Below are 18,642 nucleotides of genomic sequence, written 5' to 3'. Positions count from 1 at the left end.
TATTGAAATTAGCTCTCTTAAAAGTCTAGTTTGACTATGTTCTATTGCTTGTGCTTGCATAATGTTGAATTCCAATATTGCATGATCACTTCCCCCCAAGGTTCCTAAGGCTTCAACACCTTCTATCATTTCATCTCTGTTAGTGAGAATTAGGTCCAATATGTTTGATCCTCTAGTTCCCTTCTCTACTTTTTGGCAGACAAAGTTGTCTGCTAGGTTTGTTAGGAATCTGTTTGATCTTCCACTTGGTGCAGAGTTTGTCTCCCAGTTGATGTTAGGGTAATTAAAGTCCCCCATTACTATTGTGATGTGCTTCCTACATACCTTAGTTAGCTGACTAGAAAAAAGTTCATCTATTTCCTCTATTTGGTTGGGTGGCCTATAGTATACACCTATTGCAATGTCATTTTTTTCCCCTTTTATATTGACCCACATGCATTCGAGAGTTTTCATCATTGTTGTGCTCTATTTCTATAGAGATATAGTTATTTCTTATATAAAGAGCAACTCCACCTCCTCTTTTGTTTGGTGTATTTTTTAAAATAATTTAAATCCCTCTAGCTGTGGGATACAATAATATCATTTCACCCACTATGGTCAAATCACAAGAACTCCAAATGAATACAATCCAACCAAAATGCTGTAAGGAGGAATGTGCAAAGTACAGGTAATCCTCGAGTACGACAGTTTACTTGGCAACTGTTTGAAATTACAACATACTCCAGGTAGTTATGACACAGTCCCGAAATTACAAATGTTGCAGCACCAGGTCAGCATTCACCCTTACAAACGATCGCAGAGGCACTGCAACATTTGCCCTGCCTATTTCCCATGCCGTGGGCCTGGGCCTGTGGATACTAACCTTGCAAAAATCTAGGAGTCTTCATTTTCTTGGTCTCTTGGGCTCCATACTCGGCAAAGGCTTTCCTCAAGGCCTTTGCCTCTGTAAATGTAGGCCACAGAGATGTGCACACCCCTCCCGGTCTTTGTTCTTGGTGGCAAAGCCTTTTTGCAAAGATGACCGGAGCCTATAGGGATGCAATCTCTCGTCCTGGCAGGCCTTGGTAAGCCTTTGCTCAAAGCAAAACTATGGCAGAGAGGCTGGAGAGGAGACAGCTCCCTTGATCATTGAGATCTATGTAAGGTAAGTGACCTGGTCGAGCAGGATAGGGAAGAGGGGGAAATATGAGATATCTCAGTGGATCAGGAGATGCCTTGGATGATCAGAAGTATTAGCCCTCCACGGCCTTCCCCACCCTGAGATACCTTGTGCACTTAACGATCTGCACATTCAATTAGCGAATGTGTGGGCAAAAGCTGGGAGTGATCTCGTTCAAGTTACCTAATTCACTCCTTTGAATCCTCATGTTACGAATGTAATTGCCTGGCAAATAGATGGGGAAGAAATGGAGGTAGTGACAGATTTTATCTTCCTGGACTCCAAGATCACCACAGGTGGGGACTGCAGCCAAGAAATTAAAAGACCCTTGCTCCTGGGGAGGAAAGTTATGGCAAATCTAGACAGCATACTAAAAAGCAGAGACATCACCCTGCCAACAAAAGTACGTATAGTCAAGGCCATGGTTTTCCCATTTGCAATGTATGGCTCTGAAAGTTGGACCATAAGAAAGGCTGAGTGCAAAAGAATTGAGGCCTTTGAAATAGGGTGCTGGAGAAGACTTCTGCGAGTCCCCTGGACTGCATGGCGATCAAACTGGTCAGTCCTAGAGGAGATCAACCCTGATTGTTCTTTAGAAGGCCAGATCCTGAAATTGAAACTCAAGTACTTTGGCCACCTAATGAGAAGGAAGGACTCACTGGAGAAGAGCCTAATGCTGAGAAAGATTGAGGGCAATAGAAGAATGGGACGACAGAGAATGAGGTGGATGGACGGAGTCACTGAAGCAGTAGGCGTAAGCTTAAATGGACTCCAGAAGATGGTAGAGAACAGGAAGACCTGGAGGAACATTGTCCATGGGGTCACAATGAGTCGGACATGACTTGCAACTAACAATAACAAAATTTCATTTGAAACTCAAGGACTGCCTGTATTTTAATCTCAATTTGTTCTGATCTTGAAGAACCCCTATCCTTGAGATCTGAATAAAGTAGGACCTTGGAATAGTTACTTCACTGTTTCTGACTGTTTCAAGTACAGCATTTTTTATTTGCTTTTTAATGGTTTGTGTTGGCTTGTTTTTGTTTTACTTTCCCCAGCCTAGCCAGTATAGGAACTCGCTGCTGCTAGTTTAGACTAGATGGGATGATATGGGAAAGGAGAGATGAGAAGAAATCAGCAATAAAATACAAAGAGTGCTTCCAGATTACCCATTTAGTTATTGCTTTTTAAAAAATTCTTTACTAAGAGTTCTTATGTATGTTGCATGCAAGTTAAACTGTGTGCTTTGCACTCCTGACAAATAAAGGGTGTGTTTTCCTGCAATATTGTGCTTTCTATAGAAATAAGATATATTGATAAAATAGTTAAATGTACAGGTTACTTGGTTATTTTGGTTGCTTTGTTGAATTTTGCTCTGTGCATGCTTTCTCAGCATGCGCTTATAACCTATTGATGCAGAGGAGCATATTTAAAAAGCAAAATCTCTGTCACAGAGATTTATTTATTTATTATTTATAAAATTTATTGGCTGCCCACCTTGCTATAGGATAACTCTGTGATCACACTTTGTGACCTTCCAATCAACATCTGACAATTCTCTTAACAATTGTGTGATTCTCTTAACAAGTACAATGACTTACTAACAACCAGAGCAAAAAAGGTCATCAAATCAAGAATGACTCACTTAAAAACCATCTTGCTTAACAATGGAAATTCTGGCTTTAATGGCTGTCATAAGTCAAGGGCTACCTGCATATGTAGAAATGTGATAATGTTTTATCTCAAAGTTACATACAAACATAGAATATTGTAGTACATGAAGAAAGTAATTTACTTGGGTTCTTATCTCTTTCCTTTCTAGATTTCATGGCTGCAAAAGTTTGCTTGAAAATATGCAGAAATATTTAAGTAAGCATGTTCAAGTAAGTGTGTTTGTATCATAAATTAACTTGGTAAACTTGGTAATGGTAAAAATGTCACATGGCAAACTTCATTATTCTGTGAACAATTTCAAATTCAATTGATAATTCTGCTTATTGACATAGGCAGTTAAATAACATAAGGTAGAGAATCCAAATCAGTAGTGAACAATTTATAACTATACTTGAAAGCCACCAAGATTTAAGAAGTATGTGTAAATACAGTACATAGATATCATCCTTGTTGACTCATGTCTAAGATTAACAAAAAAGACTTCATCTAATGCAGTTGTTGATTCATTAGGTAAGTGAAGATTGCTGAGTTAATTCTTAAGATGTGCAAAGAATGAGCACACAGTGAAAGTTAATGGTGGATACTTCTGTATACCTCCTCCTTCATTAGATAGCCTTGTTGCCTCACTGGAGTAAGAAAATATAGAATCATCTGATTTGTCATCTCCAACACCAGAAGTACTGGTAGAACGCAAGTGGTATTGGCTACGTCTTGCTTTTTCTATAAGAAAAATACAATACTGCAATAAATAGTATTGCAAATTTTTAAATAAAATTAAAGGGAACTTTTTATGTTAAAAATATTAAAATATAAATAAACATAATCAAGCATCATTAACCATATTTTCTCTCTCTCTCACACACACACACACACACAAACACACATACACTAATGCTTTAAGTAGAAAAGCAGGTATTGTGGCCTTGTACAGTTGATTATAAGGGACAGCAGTCACCAGGAAGAGCAATTTAAAAAAGAAAGAAAAAAAGAAAAAATCCTCTAAGTTAAAGCCATCTAACCACATGCTATCCAAGTTCATTTCAATCAAGTAAGGTGGGAGCTGTACAAATGGGGGGGGCTGCTCCTTTTGTTATCTTTTGTGGCCTTATTAATAATTTTACAGTATTTAATATGCCATATTCACTTACTGTTACATTATAAACAACTGCTGGTAAAAATAAATATGAATTCAAACTTACAGAAAGTAGGGTTTAACTCTGTGGCAACAAGAGGTTTGTTAGCTTCCATTCACTTAGGAACAAAACATATTATTTGAACACAAATACTTAAAGATTAGAGTGAAACTTTGTCACTTAGTGTTATTAATCAAAAAATACTACAGCTCTCCTTTTTCTCTCAGATGGTTTTTCTCTGGCCAGAAATAAGATGAAAGTAGCAATGGGAAACATGAAAATAGAAAACATATAGTAAACAGAAAACATCATCCATATCAATCTCAATAAAACTTTGTGAATCAAGCAGAGTGATCTGGAATCATACATTTTGTAAATAGTTTCATATTGCTACAGAAGCTAGGCAGCTGATTAAAATCCCAAAAGGTCATTTTTTTACAACCTGGTGCCTACTTAATGAGTTGCTCTATATCTGACATCATCTCCAATCAGTCTCACTAAGTGAATTTAAGTGAAATACCGTAGTCCTCACAAAGTGAATTTTCATTTACAATAATCATATACGTATTCATGCAGTCCTAGTAAACAAAATAATAGTATGCTGTTATTTTCACACAAGTGCAATTTACTAGATCCATTTTACTTCCAGGACCATAACAAATCAATGCAGAAAATCATAATCAAACAATACCCAAAAGCACATGTAGACTCTTAGACTGAATATTATCTTCCAAAGGATCAAGGTCGAAGATGGAGCCAGGATCTGTGCGCCAAACTTTGAGATCTTTCCCCCAAAAAGAAACAACAGGACAGTAGGTGAAAAAAATCAAGGAGAAAATTCAGCTGCTCTATTATTAGCAAGACAGAGGCTATCCTGCTGTAGCTGAAACATACACTTTCTAATTATTAAAAGACATTATTATAGCAGTCAACACCGTCTGAATTTGTGAAGTTATTTTCAAATAGAGCTGGGAAACAATCTATGGTATCAAATTTTCTGTTTATATTGATTTTATCTACTTGGTTGTATGAAACACTGGTTTATTTACATTAGTCCAGCCATAAGAGTAGATTCATATTTTGTTTGTAGTCAAAATAGTAGCAAGTTTTCTAGAACAGTCTAGAAGCTGTTTCATAAGCAACCATCTTTTTCAAAATAATTTGCTCCCTATAATAATTCAGAATTTTAGCCATGTTGGTATAATTCTGTAACATAAAAACATAAAAGTGTATCTAAACTTATAATATATATATATATATATATATATATATATATATATATATATATGTGTGTGTGTGTGTGTGTGTGTGTGTGTGTGTGTGTGTGTGTGTGTCCTATATCTACAAAAGTATATTGTATGGAAATGATAACCAAATATATGTAAAGTGTACAAATATCTACCTCTACTCTTTTTGAGAATTAATTCATATTGTGTGGAAAAAATTATTATGAAACTTCCAAATTCTTATAAAAAGCTTTGTTTATGTTCTGCAATTCATATTCAGAAACTACAATGTAAAACATAAGTACGTCCAGGTCTTCATTTTTTTACTTTGTCAATGGTACTCAATGAAGCATTATTCTAATGAGTGGTATGATAATATGAAGCCGTCTCTGTTGACTGCCAAGTTGCAATAATAGCTTGCAAGCCCCAAACCTATCTTTTCCTAAATGCCAGTTGACAAGGGTATCTGAGAATAGTGTTGTCTCCATGATGGTACCCCAGTCATAAAAGATATGATGCAAACCATTATTTCACATTTTATCTATAACAGGGATCCCCAACCCCCAGTCCATGGATCAGCACAAGGCCGCAGCATACCAGCAAATGGGCCACGCAAACAAGTGAAGCCCCATCCACTGGATGCAGGCAGCACACGAAACCTTGCCCCCTCTGGTCCACAGAAAAATCTTTCTCCACAGAACTGGTCCCTGGTGCCCAAAAGGTTGGGAGCCTCTAATCTATAAGAAGGGTTTTATTGCAATTTATCAATTTAATTTGCTGTTTTGTAAGAGTTTGTTACAAATGGTTTTTAATGTTTCACAAAACACTATGTCACACTGATTTTCACTAGCAAATGAGACATGGCCTCAAAAATAAAACCTTAAGATGCTTACAGTGAGGGAAAAAATATTTGATCCCCTCCTGATTTTGTATATTTGCCCACTGACAAAGAAATGATCAGTCTATAATTTTAATGGTAGGTTTATTTTAACAGTGAGAGACAGAATAATAACAAAAAAAATCCAGAAAAAATGCATTTCAAAAAAGTTATAAATTGATTTGCCTTTTAATAAGTGAAATAGGTATTTGACCCCTTTGCAAAACATGTCTTAGTATTTGTTGGCAAAACCCTTGTTGGCAATCACAGAGGTCAGACATTTCTTCTAGTTGGCCACCATTTTGCACACATCTCAGGAGGGATTTTTCCCACTCCTCTTTGCAGATCCATTCCAAGTCATTAAGGTTTCAAGGCTGATGTTGGCAGCTTGAACCTTCAGCTCCCTCCACAGATTTTCTATGGGATTAAGGTCTGGAGACTGACTAGGCCACTCCAGGACCTTAATGTGCTTCTTCTTGAGCCACTCCTTTGTTGCCTTGGCCATGTGTTTTGGGCCATTGTCATACCCATCCATGACCCATTTTCAATGCCCTGGCTGAGGGAAAGAGGTTCTCACTTAGGATCTGATGGTACATGGCCCCGTCCATTGTCCCTTTGATGCAATGAAATTGTCCTGCCCTCTTAGCAAAAAACACCCCCAAAACATAATGTTTCCACCTCCATGTTTGATGGTGGGGATGGTGTTCTTGGGGTTCTAGGCAGCATTCCTCCTCCTCCAAACACAGGGAGTTGAGTTGATGCCAAAAAGCTTGATTTTGCTTTCATCTGACCACAACATTTTCACCCAGTTCTCCTCTGAGTTATTCAGATGTTCATTGGCAAACTTCAGTTGGGCCTGTACATGTGCTTTCTTGAGCAGGGAGATCTTACAGGTGCTGCAGGATTTCAGTCCTTCACGGTGTAGTGTGTTACCAATTGTTTTTTTTGGTGACTACAGTCCCAGCTTCCTTGAGATCATTCACAAGATCCTCCCATGTAGTTCTGGGCTGAATCCTCACCGTTCTCATGATCACTGAAACTCTATGAAGTGAGCTCTTGCACGGAGCTCCAGACTGAGAGAGATTGATAGGTGGACAGCAGTTAGAGTGCAGTACTGCAGGCCACTTTAGCTGACTGTGTTCAGCAGGTCAGCGGTTCAAATCTCACCGGCTCAAGGTTGACTCAGCCTTCCATCCTTCCGAGGTAGGTAAAATGAGGACCCAGATTGTTGGGGGCAATGTAAATATATATATACATTGCTTACTGGTGTACACCGCTTAGAGAGTGCTTGCACTTAAAGCGGTATATAAGTCTCATAAGTAAATAAATAGTTATTTTGTGTTTCTTCCATTTGCAAATAATCACACCAACTGTTGTCACCTTCTCACCAAGCTGCTTAGTGATGATCATGTAGCCTTTTGCAGCCTTGTGTAGGTCTATAATCTTGTCACTGACATCCTTAGATAGCTCTTTGGTCTTGGCCATAGTGGACAGTTTGGAATCTGATTGATTGCTTCTGCGTACAGGTGTCTTTTATACAGGTAACAACCTGAGATTAAGAGCACTCCCTTTAAGAGAGAGCTCCTAATCTCAGCTCATTACCTATATAAAAGACACCTGATTGCTGATTGATTGGGGATCAAATTCTTATTTCACTCATTAAAACGTAAATCAATGTATAACTCTTTTGAAATGCATTTTTCTGGATTTTTTTGTTGTTATTCCATCTCTTATTGTTAAAATAAGCCTACCATTAAAATTATAGAGTGATCATTTCTTTGTCAGTACAAAATCAGCAGGGATCACATAATTTTTTCATATGAGTATGGAAATTTCATATAGTAAAAGCATAAAGAGATATTGAATATGACAATATATATATTGAAAAAAGTTTGCATCTAATTCACTAGTTTTTAAAGCAGTTTTTCTTAATCCAGTATCTTATAGAAAGATTGGACTACTAACTTTAGCCATTCACTACTTGCCAATTCAGTGTTAGTTAAACAGAATCTGACACTGTTCAAATATTCTGAGGAGAGTTTTAAACTAGTTACATGCAAAAGAATGAATACATTTTATTTTCATCTTAGTATACAGATGAACTATTATACTTACCAAGTAAAATAATATTTTATAACAATAAAATGTTTGTCTTACATGACACTGAAATGGTAGAACTTAATTCCTTTTGTACTGATCTATAAAAATGTCAAATGGCAATTTGTTCTGTGATTACTTTTATTATTAAAATAGTTAAAAGTGTTAATATTGGGTTTTCATATTAACAATTTAAATACTTCTTGTATTATGTCTTTTTTTAAAAAAATTAAGCTATTGTCAAGTAATTTAATGATAGATTAAAATTTATTTAATTATTGGGTTAAATAATATTCTCATTACTTTAGAGGGCACTGCAATTAGCATTTTTGCTGGGAAACAATTATTGTCTGATAATCCTAAATGACCTAGCATTCTAATATGATAAAGAAATTTGATATGACACAAAAGTGCATAACTTCAAATGTCATTAGAGTTTCAGTTATACTAATAATTATCTAATGTCAGGCTCAAAAAATCAAAACAGACATAAAGATTCTTCTAAGTAATTTCCTTTTATTGTTCCTCATCCATAGATAGAAACCTTTGCAAGCTAAAGCAAACTACTTACACCATTAAACATAGACTCATATAACTCCTAAGGAGGGGCTGTTTTGGCAATTTTCCTCCCACTCAATCTGCCTAAACTTCACTATTTTTTGCTCTTCTAGAATGTAGTCCTTCCACTTCAAACTACATTCTGTCATATCTGATCACTATATATATATAGCCAGACATACCCTTCTGAGATTCGAACTTGGGCTGTGTTCATGTGTGCAAGTGAATTCTGAATGTGGTTGTTGAGATCATTTTTGGGCCGACAGGGTGCATCAAAAAAACACTCAAGATATATGTGTGTGTGTGTGTGTGTGTGTGTGTGTGTGTATACACACATGTGCATGTGCATGTATATGTATATAATCTGAGATGGCGACACAAGTGTTTCTGATTCAGTAAATTTACAGAATTGACTTACCTACAATTATTCCAGGTCTCCTGTCCATTTCAACTATATGTGGGTGAACACCTTTGTATGCAGCATCACTAACTACTTGGGTATTCCTTCTCACCCGTTCAGTTACAGGGTCATCCACTACTGGAGTGAATCCTCTGCCTTTTGTCTTCTCAAAATCTTCATGATATTTGACCTGGAGAAAAATATGTATATTTTTCTGAGATTCAAGTATTAAGAACAGTAAAAAATTATTGGGCATTGGCATTGGCTTGTATTCAACAATACACAGAATTACTATCACGCAGAAGTATGTTCTTTTGTTTTTCTTCCCTGAATTTTCCTCAAATTGGCTCCAGCAGGTCACTAATGGAGGCTACAGAGAGTACAAAAGTAAGGGATAACTGATTCACCTGGCAGATATTATTCCATCAGGCAAAGATAATATCCCATTTTGTGTGTCTATTGCATAAATGCTTAATCATCAACATGCAATTTTTCATTGCCAGTATATGCCTTTATGTCTATAGCATATGTCAGTTTCCGTGATGATCTTTAAGAATATTTTAAGTAATTGCATAATTAGTCACAACCAATTACATTCTTATGCAAGTGTTGATATTAAACTGGCTTAATTTCAAATAGTGTGTTATATTAATCCACAAATTTACTAAAGCTAACCCAGTTATTGCAAAGTCTCTATACTGATATCTGCAGTTATGCATATCTATGACTGAACCATTGAGATCAGTTTTTGATAAAACTGATGGAAAAAGTTTCAGCATATTGCAATTTGGACCTTATTTTTTATTACTTTGCAGATGGAAAAACATGACAAAAAAGTTTTTGTACATAAAAAATATTTATAAGAGTTAGATGATCTATTCAGCATTCCTATGTTTGTTCTTCCTGGATCCTACAGTACATAGGCAGTACAGTCACAAGTATTCATATGGCTTCTTTGCACCAGCAAAATCTGTCTCCTTCACAATATTGTAGGATGCTAACACAGACCAGTCAGTGTGAAATTTTACAACAGTAGTGATCCAACAAGATTTGCCACAACCAAGTGAGCAAAAAGAGGAGCACATGTAGGTGCATTGTCATAGAATAATAGGGGAGGAAAAGTGATAAAGCTTGTAAAAGGAAAAGAGAATGATCATAGTCTCCGAAACCCAATCCCCAATTCCTGTAGAGTGAAGACCTTATTTCTTATGACTTTGTATTTACTGGTTTTATATACTGGAATAGAACCCACAAATAAGGAGACCCCCTCTACCTTTTTAACCCTTCTCCAAAATCATAATGTATCCTGCACAATCCATATACATAACTTTGCAAAATGATCTCAACAACCACATTCAGAATTCACTTGCACACATGAAACTCTAACATGCACAGGCACAAGGCAGTGTGTGTCATCCTCTCCTATTAAGTTTTGGCATGTGAAAAGAAAAGCACCATGTGGCATGTGTTTAAAAAGCCACTCAGTGAATTATTAGATAAATTGGTTAATTAGTATTGCAGGGGGAAATTACATTGTTAGCAACTCCACTCCATCAACCATGCTATAAGAAGAAATCAATTCTCACTTCAGTTGTGTGTGCAAAGTCTTGTCTGTTAATTCAGTGTACAACACAATATTGCTCCTTAGAACATACTACCTATGTGAAAAATCTACCCTACCATTGAGATGATGTTTTGTGTTTCTTTGACATGCCTTAACTCGGGTGTGTCTAGAATCACGCTAGGTCTACCTTTCATTTGCTGATGATCTCTGCTGTACTTGACCTGTAAAATACATCATCATCATTACACAGAAATATTTGACCACAGTTAACCTTTGAAAATACTAACAATATTGTTATTATCATCAGCAGTACTGCAATAATATGTCCATTCAAACTTGAATATCAGTGACCCAATAAGTTACAGTTTATAATATTTGAATGGCTAATGGATGTAACAAAGAAAGATTATTTAAACTTCAAAGAACTAATGGTAGTATTACACAAAAATGATACAGAGCTTCAAAAAAATGCACACTTATTTCCACCTAATTAATGACAGTCATTAGGCCATATGAATGAGCACACCTTTCTATAGTCATTTTAAAATTTCAAAGAGGAAGATCCATTCTTGACCAAAAACATAAATTTATTAATGCAAAACAACTAAAAGAAAAAAAGAGATAAAGGACTTGCCGAGCTGATAATTTCTTGATTCTTCTTCACTCTTTCCATTTCAGGAGTGACACTCACTGAAATACCTTTACCAAGCTGCTCTTTATAGCAAACCTGATAATTAATAATTAAACACATACAACCTGTGATTGAACCATATTAAGTAGTGCATTGCATTAAACAACATTTGATAGTTAAATTCCCCTTTACCGGTTTGTTTCAACATTATTAATACTGCATATAAAAGGATAAAAAGATTGCTTTCTCTCTGGTTCACTCTTTGGGAGGGAATGAAAATATGAATATACATAAATATTGCTAACATAAATCTAATTTACTTAAAGGCGAAAGCATTGTAATGAAACTTCAAGTAACTCCAACTCAGTGGGAGTTTACACTATTCAAAGTAAAAGTTCCTAGAAAAATATATATATACAAAAATAATTTCTTTCTAAAGTATTTAGAATATGGTGAGTGCATAATGATTGAATAATTTCAGCATTCATGACAAAGGCTAACATGTAAAAATCAGAACATTATTAGAAGTTGCAAAATGATCAAAAGTTCTTCAAAATCAGGAGGAAGGTAATAAAAGCAATTATAAGAAAGTAGTGCTGCTCATACTTATAAGCAGGGCTTTTTTTTGTCATAGAATGCCCAGAACGGAGTTCCGGCATCTTTTTTGGATGGAACCTTGTAGGGTAGGCAAGGTGGATTGTATGACATGTGTGAGTTCCGGCACCTTTTTTTTTTTTTTTTTTTTACAAAAAAAGCACTGCTTATAAGGATTTTAGAACATTTAGAAAAGTAGTTTCAGAATAACAGTGTTGAGAAGAAAGATTTATCTGCAAGATTACAGGATTTCAAATATGGGTATACCAAAATACCTGTATTTTGAATATCTGATTCTATTACACTATTTTATTTCACAGCATAGAACAATAATAACATCACTACTACAATTTTTACTATTTATATAAAGCACAATGTATAAGTCCAGTTAAACTTACTGTGCTAATATTTTTCTGATTTTTCTTTACATGTTCAATCACAGGGGTCTCTGCTACTGTTATGCCAGCACCTAATCTTTTCTTGTATAGTACCTTCATTAAACAAATAAAATAAAATAAATACAACATTTCTAAGAAACTTTTGGATGAGCGGGGAAGGAACTATTCTATTATTTAAAATTTTTGTTTTTCAACTCTTATCCACTGGAATTCATAGTAGATAAAATCTTGCATTAAAAGAACATTCCTTAGGGTACAGCACTAATTAAAATGCTTACTTCATAGGGTACATGTGAGTCCAATACAACTCTTTTTAAAACAGAGCCAGGAAATGACTGGAAGAACCATCCAAGCTGAAGACTAAAACTAATCATTCATTGAGATTTGGCTTCTAATGTTCCCACAGATAGATAAATTTGCAATGAACCTGAATTCAATATTGAATTTAGTAGGTAGGCACCATATCTCATTATCTGCCCTTAGATAAGAAACTGTAAAAGTCTTTATTTATATCAGTCTTGAGCAAACAGAATAACTGTCTTACATTTCCTGAAACATTTCTTCATCTTCATCCAGATGCAATCAGAGCACTTCAAAGAAACTTTAAAGTATTTTAGATTTCACTTTGTTGTTGCAAAATGGCACAGATTATGCTATTGCTGTCATTGCTTTGTGTTATATGTTGCATATACCCATCATTGTATAATCTCTCTGATGAGTGATGCCATCATGGTGAACATAAAGACACTTTGTATAATGTGATAATGTGGAGTATGTGGTAGAAGGCACAGAGAGGAAAAAATGCATATGGGGCTCCTAATCAGCAATTGTGCTGATCCAGTATATAGCCATCTGGCCAGAATATATAGCTAGCTTGAGAATTAAGAATTGTGTGTAGAGCAAGTAGCATTTTAAGGGTTAAAATGCTGTCCCCTTAAGAATGGCCTTCTGGGAAATGTAGTTTTAGTTGTTACCTGGTTATATCTGTGTTCTAATTGGCCACTGGCAGGGTCTTGTGTTTTATTATGGGATATCCTGTTTACGTGCCAGTCTATTTGTCTCCATGAATCCTAGCCATGAGGTTAGGAGCTCCATTAGAATGGGGAAATCTATTATCCTTTTACCTACGCAGTGGGTCTAGATTACAATCTACGTTTCAGAGGAACTTCTACAATAACTGTGAGTTAATGTCTTGAGGATGCCTGGAATAAAACTAATTTTGTATGATTCGTCCGTTGAGTTAATTCTGCCTGTTTCAAGTGAACTCCAGCAATCTCTCTTTGCTTGAGTCAGGAAAGCAACCAGGTAGTAATTATATCCTATTGAATAAAATGTTTCTCACTTTAGGTTATAGAAAATACTAGTAGGAGAAATACTAAATAATTTATTAAATAAGTAATTGAAAATCTCATAAAATTCTTATGATTCATTTCAGTCTAGTAGTTTTTACAGTCCTCATTTGATTCGTGAAACTGTAACTAACTCCATTCGCTCAGTGGTACTATAAACTTTTGAGTTTATAGTAGCTTATAATATTTAAGCTACCTGACAAATTTGGATACAGAACCTTAAATCAAAATGACAGAATTACAGAGTTCGAAGGAAACTTAGAGGTCTTCTAGTCCATCCCCCTGCTCAGGCAGGCAACCCTATACCATTTCAGACAAATGGTTGTCCAATCTCTTTTTAAAAACTTCTAGTGTTGGAGCATCCACAACTTCTGGAGGCAGGTTGTTCCACTGATTAATTGTTCTAACTGTAAAGAAATTTGTCCTTAGTTCTAGGTTGTTTCTCTGCTTGATTTATTTCCATCCATTGCTTCTTGTCCTGCCTTCAGGTACTTTGGAAAATAAGTTGACTCCCTCTTCTTTGTGGCAGCCCCTTAGATATTGAAACACTGCTATCATGTCACCTGTACTCTTTTCATTAAACTAATCATACCCAATTCCAGCAACCATTCTTTATGTGTTTTAGCCTCCAGTCCCTAATCATCTTTGTTGCTCTACTCTGCATTCTAGAGTCTCAACATCTTTTTTACATTATAGCGATCAAAACTAGATGTAGTATTCCAGGTGTAGTCTTACCAAGTCATTATAAAGGAGTTACTAACACTTCACGTGAACTCTGTTAATGTAGCCTGGAACTGTGTTGGCTTTTTTGGCAGTGACAGCACATTGCTGGCTGATATTAACTAGGTCCTTCTAACAGTTACTACTATTAAGCCAAGTACCACCTACACCATACCTATGCATTTGTTTTTTCTTGCCTAAATGTAAGACCTTACTTTTTTCACCACTGAATTTCATTGTTTTAGATAGCGCCCAATGTTCAAATCTGAAAATCCTTCTGTATCTTAAGCCTATCTTCTGGAGCAGAAGTCTCCAAACTTTCTGGGCTCGTGGCCCAAAGGGAAGGAGAGCAGGTTCCAAATTGGAGCACATGCACGGATGCATGAAAACTGTACTGCGCGCATTGGTGTGGCACTAGCGGCCTTATTTGCACATGCACAGATGGGCTGTGCACACCCATCCAGCACTAGTGGCCCCGTTTGCACCCGCGCACATGTGCAAATGGGGCCGCAGGCATTAGTGAGAGTGGCAGGCAGTGTGTGCGCACATGTGCACTGGCCAGCCATTTCCGCAGCTTGGGGACCCCTGTTCTGGAGTGTTGGCTATTCCTGTCAGTTTGGTATCGTATGCATATCTGATGAGTTCCCCATCTATCCCCTCATCCAAATCATTGATGAAGCAAAAATGTACTGGATTTAATTATTAGTAACTAAAAGTACTAAAAAGAATTAATTAGTAACTAAAAATACTATTTCCTTCCTTATTAAGTTTTTAAATAAATAAATACTATGATATGTCATTCATGCATTCTTTAGTTCTTGCCTCTCTGGTCAAATTTAAATGATTTTAAAGCAGACCTCCTATTAAAAAGTTGTCGGACCTTAATACACTTAGTCTGCTTGGGCAAAATCCTACCAACTCTACTTTAAATATTGAAAATCAACTATAGTGAATATGTTTAGAAGTATATCGGTACATACAGGCTTTCCAGATACAAAAATGCAGCTGAATAATAGAAAACAGGTCTGAGAGAGGGATGCAGGAGAGAGAGAGAGAGAGAGAGAGGGAGGGAGAGAGAGAGAGAAATATTGATTTGCATTTACATCTTGATTGTGAATTATGTTTACTGAATCTAAGTTATTTGCAGTTATGTAGATGAAAAGTTTAAGATAAAGGTAAGATCTACCTGAATTAAATATATTTTTGTCACATATAGACACATCCAATTTTTTTTCATGGAAACAGTATAAAACTAGTTCCCAGATCAAAATATTAATTCCTAAGATACACTCTGTACCAGAAAGTTTATACAATGCATTTGGAAATAATATGCACATTTTTACCATTTTCTGAAATACAAGAGAGTTAATTCAATACTACATATTGCGAAATATGTCTATTATAATTACTACTACTTACATCACTGATATTTCTTTGTGCATTTTTAATCCTCTCAATTTCAGGAGTATTTGGCACTGCAGAATAAGTACATAGCATCTTCACTGCTTCATCTTTATACTTCTTCTGAAAAAATATCCCATCATTTATATACACACTTAATATACCAACATTAATTGGCAGTTGAAATTGGATTAAATTTATTTACATAAATTTGATTACCATTAAAAAGTTCATTCCCGCTGTCAGTTTTAAATAAACTGGGCCATTGTAAACTGGGCATTAAAATCTAAATAATTAATTCCAGATGGTTCAGTTACCCCAAGTTCCAAAACGAAGTTGCAGTTCTTAAAAATAAGACTGCTATCAGAATAGGCACCATTACACCCAGGAAAATATCCCTGTTCTATGAATGTTTCTTAATTATTGCTCATTCTTTACTCACTTGACTAGCTATTTCAGATGCCTTCCTTGCTCGCTGTATGTCTGGAATATCTGGGCCTATTAGCATTCCTTTCCCTGTGATTTCAGTCTCCAAGTCTTTCATATATTCTTTCTGCAAGTCATAGCACAGTAAAGAATTCTGAAATATATGCAACCTTTAATTATTTGTATCCAAACTTGTATGGGATTTCAAATATTTTATTGTTACACAAACTAGATTTCTGATGTCTGGCTACACTTCCATGGGATTTAATTTTATTATTTTTGTATGTTTTCTATTCTCAAAAAAAAAAAGAAGAATTTTACCAAAACACATTTTAAAGGACTATTATACTTTATTATGGATGCCACTGAAACCTCTGTTCTGGACTAACCTGGCTTGCGAGTTCATAAGCTTTCTTTGCTCGTTGTATATCAGGAGTATCCATGCCCACTTGCATTCCCTTTCCTTTAATTTCCATTTCTAGATGTTTTTTGTATTCTTTCTATAAAGAGCAGAAAAGGAAATAATCAGATTTATAGCAGCTTCAGCTTTTATTCAGAACTTTTCTTAATCTATGGTGCTTTTGTTAAGTGATACGCTAGAAGATCAAAATGTTTTATACATTCAGAACAAATGGACTGTAACATTTTATATATATATAATTTTATTGATTTTCTATTTTTACAAATCATAGGTGCATAGGTTCATTTTTTACTTTTACTATTCTATTCCATCTTGGACTTGATTTGCCATCCTAGTTCTTGAAGTATATGAAGGCGAACACTAGATAAAGAACTAGCAGCTGTGATTTCATATTATTATGATTAAATAGTAATAATAATTACAATAACAATAATTTATTAAATTTGCCAGGTAACTAGCACCCTGAATTGCATTCGAAAGCAAACTAGCAACCAGTATAGCTTACTAGCTGAGTTGTTACATGGTCATAACAAGGCATAATGAAGCAGGCCCATCATTTCCTGCATTGCTGTATTCTGGACCAGCTGAGGCTTCTGGACAGTCTTCAAGCACAGCCCCATGTAGTCAAGCTATGAGTTGGCCAGGGCCTGAATGACTGTATGAAAGGCTCCCCAATTAGTTAACTAATAGCAACATAATGTAGTAATATCATATGCTAAGTTATAATGTATAGAATTATGCTTTGAAAATATCTTAAGCAAACCTGGCTTGCAATTTCAGATGCTCTCTTTGCTCGCTGTATTTCAAGAGTATCAGTGCCAACTTGCATTCCTTTTCCTTTAATTTTGGTTTCCAGATCTTTTCTATATTCTTTCTGTGAATATAAGAATATATACTATAAACTCACAAGCATCAGTTTAGGGATGGGAGTATAAAGTATACATACAGTATATTGTGTAGTCTTATGACTTGTACAAGCAGAATTGAGGGTTTATTCTCTGAAATAGGCTGTTTCAAAATTGTAAAATGTACATGAGTCTACAATAAACATGTTTGAGAATTGTCTATTTAAAAAGTTATTGTGTGATTTCCCCCCCCCTCATACACACACACACAAACACATGCTTGTAACTTTGGATTGTAATACTATTAATTTCTAATAAGATACTCAATTTTGGTATATTTGTCTACCAATATTTTTAAACAAATAAGGAATGCTTCATTACTTTGAATGAGACTTTATATTACCTCAAGTATTATTTACTTGTTTAAATATAAATAATTAATACAAGATGAATGCATGAAATAATATTCTCATATACATATCTGTTCTTACTGCAGGTACCTCCTTACAACACACACTAGTGTCAACCATCCCATTTGGCACATCTTCCCCCCCCCCAAAAAAAGAAACTACTGGCACGTATGAATTACCAAGAGTAAAACTTTATTGACAGATCCATTTAGGCACAGCAGAAGCAAATTCGACTCTGAAATTTTCCCGCGAAAACCCACATAGTTAAAATGCCTTTTGACCCCTGGGCCACCCACATTTTTTGTCTACCAATTAGACTCAGTACTTTTGTTTTGGGAAAATAGTCTGCACTGGCTAGTAGCTCCGAGAACTTGGCCTTGGTGGATATCGCCTCTCCAGCGATAGAAGGCTCTCATCATTCCTTATCCCTCCCTCCTCCCTAGGCATTTACCAACCCCCAGGCAATGATGAAAGCAAATCCACTTTGACAACCAGGTAATATGAGAATGCATTTCTCTTAAAAGACACATGGTCAAAATTATAATTCATTTATCTAAAGGAAAAACACCCCTTTTCTGGTACATCACATCAAGCTCCCACAGCAATAGCTCACTCATGATAGACTGTTATATCCCCTCATGTACCTGGGAGATATACTTTCAGGAACTCTACATAGGCACGTCTATTGGAAGTGGATGCCTTACCAAAAGTATAGAAAATCTGCCAACGAGGGCACTTGTGACAATAACATAATTAAGA

At 35.7% G+C, this 18,642-nt stretch overlaps 1 protein-coding gene across 10 annotated transcripts in view; it reads right to left on the bottom strand.

The window, feature by feature from the left end:
• NEBL (nebulette) overlaps window positions 1-18,642 on the bottom strand; it is a 241,640-nt gene that overhangs the window by 19,511 nt on the left and 203,487 nt on the right. For 5 of the 10 annotated variants that reach the window (XM_039331496.1, XM_039331495.1, XM_039331492.1 and 2 more), the window contains 11 exons: window positions 17,392-17,502; window positions 16,597-16,707; window positions 16,224-16,334; window positions 15,800-15,904; window positions 15,361-15,405; window positions 12,312-12,404; window positions 11,323-11,415; window positions 10,805-10,909; window positions 9,143-9,314; window positions 4,658-4,750; window positions 3,428-3,553 (listed from right to left, as the gene is read on the bottom strand). In XM_039331496.1, coding sequence (XP_039187430.1) covers window positions 3,428-3,553; window positions 4,658-4,750; window positions 9,143-9,314; window positions 10,805-10,909; window positions 11,323-11,415; window positions 12,312-12,404; window positions 15,361-15,405; window positions 15,800-15,904; window positions 16,224-16,334; window positions 16,597-16,707; window positions 17,392-17,502 — 1,165 coding nt within the window. The remainder of the gene's footprint in view (window positions 1-3,427; window positions 3,554-4,657; window positions 4,751-9,142; window positions 9,315-10,804; window positions 10,910-11,322; window positions 11,416-12,311; window positions 12,405-15,360; window positions 15,406-15,799; window positions 15,905-16,223; window positions 16,335-16,596; window positions 16,708-17,391; window positions 17,503-18,642) is intronic. The other 5 variants (XM_039331489.1, XM_039331493.1, XM_039331500.1 and 2 more) reach the window with 3 other exon arrangements.

The sequence above is a fragment of the Crotalus tigris genome, unplaced genomic scaffold (genome assembly GCF_016545835.1).
Source record: "Crotalus tigris isolate CLP2741 ecotype Arizona unplaced genomic scaffold, ASM1654583v1 scf7180000024437.13266115, whole genome shotgun sequence".
NCBI classification, from domain to species: domain Eukaryota; kingdom Metazoa; phylum Chordata; class Lepidosauria; order Squamata; family Viperidae; genus Crotalus; species Crotalus tigris.
The sequence above is the reverse complement of the archived record's forward strand: the minus strand, read 5'-3'. Positions and strand labels throughout refer to the sequence as shown.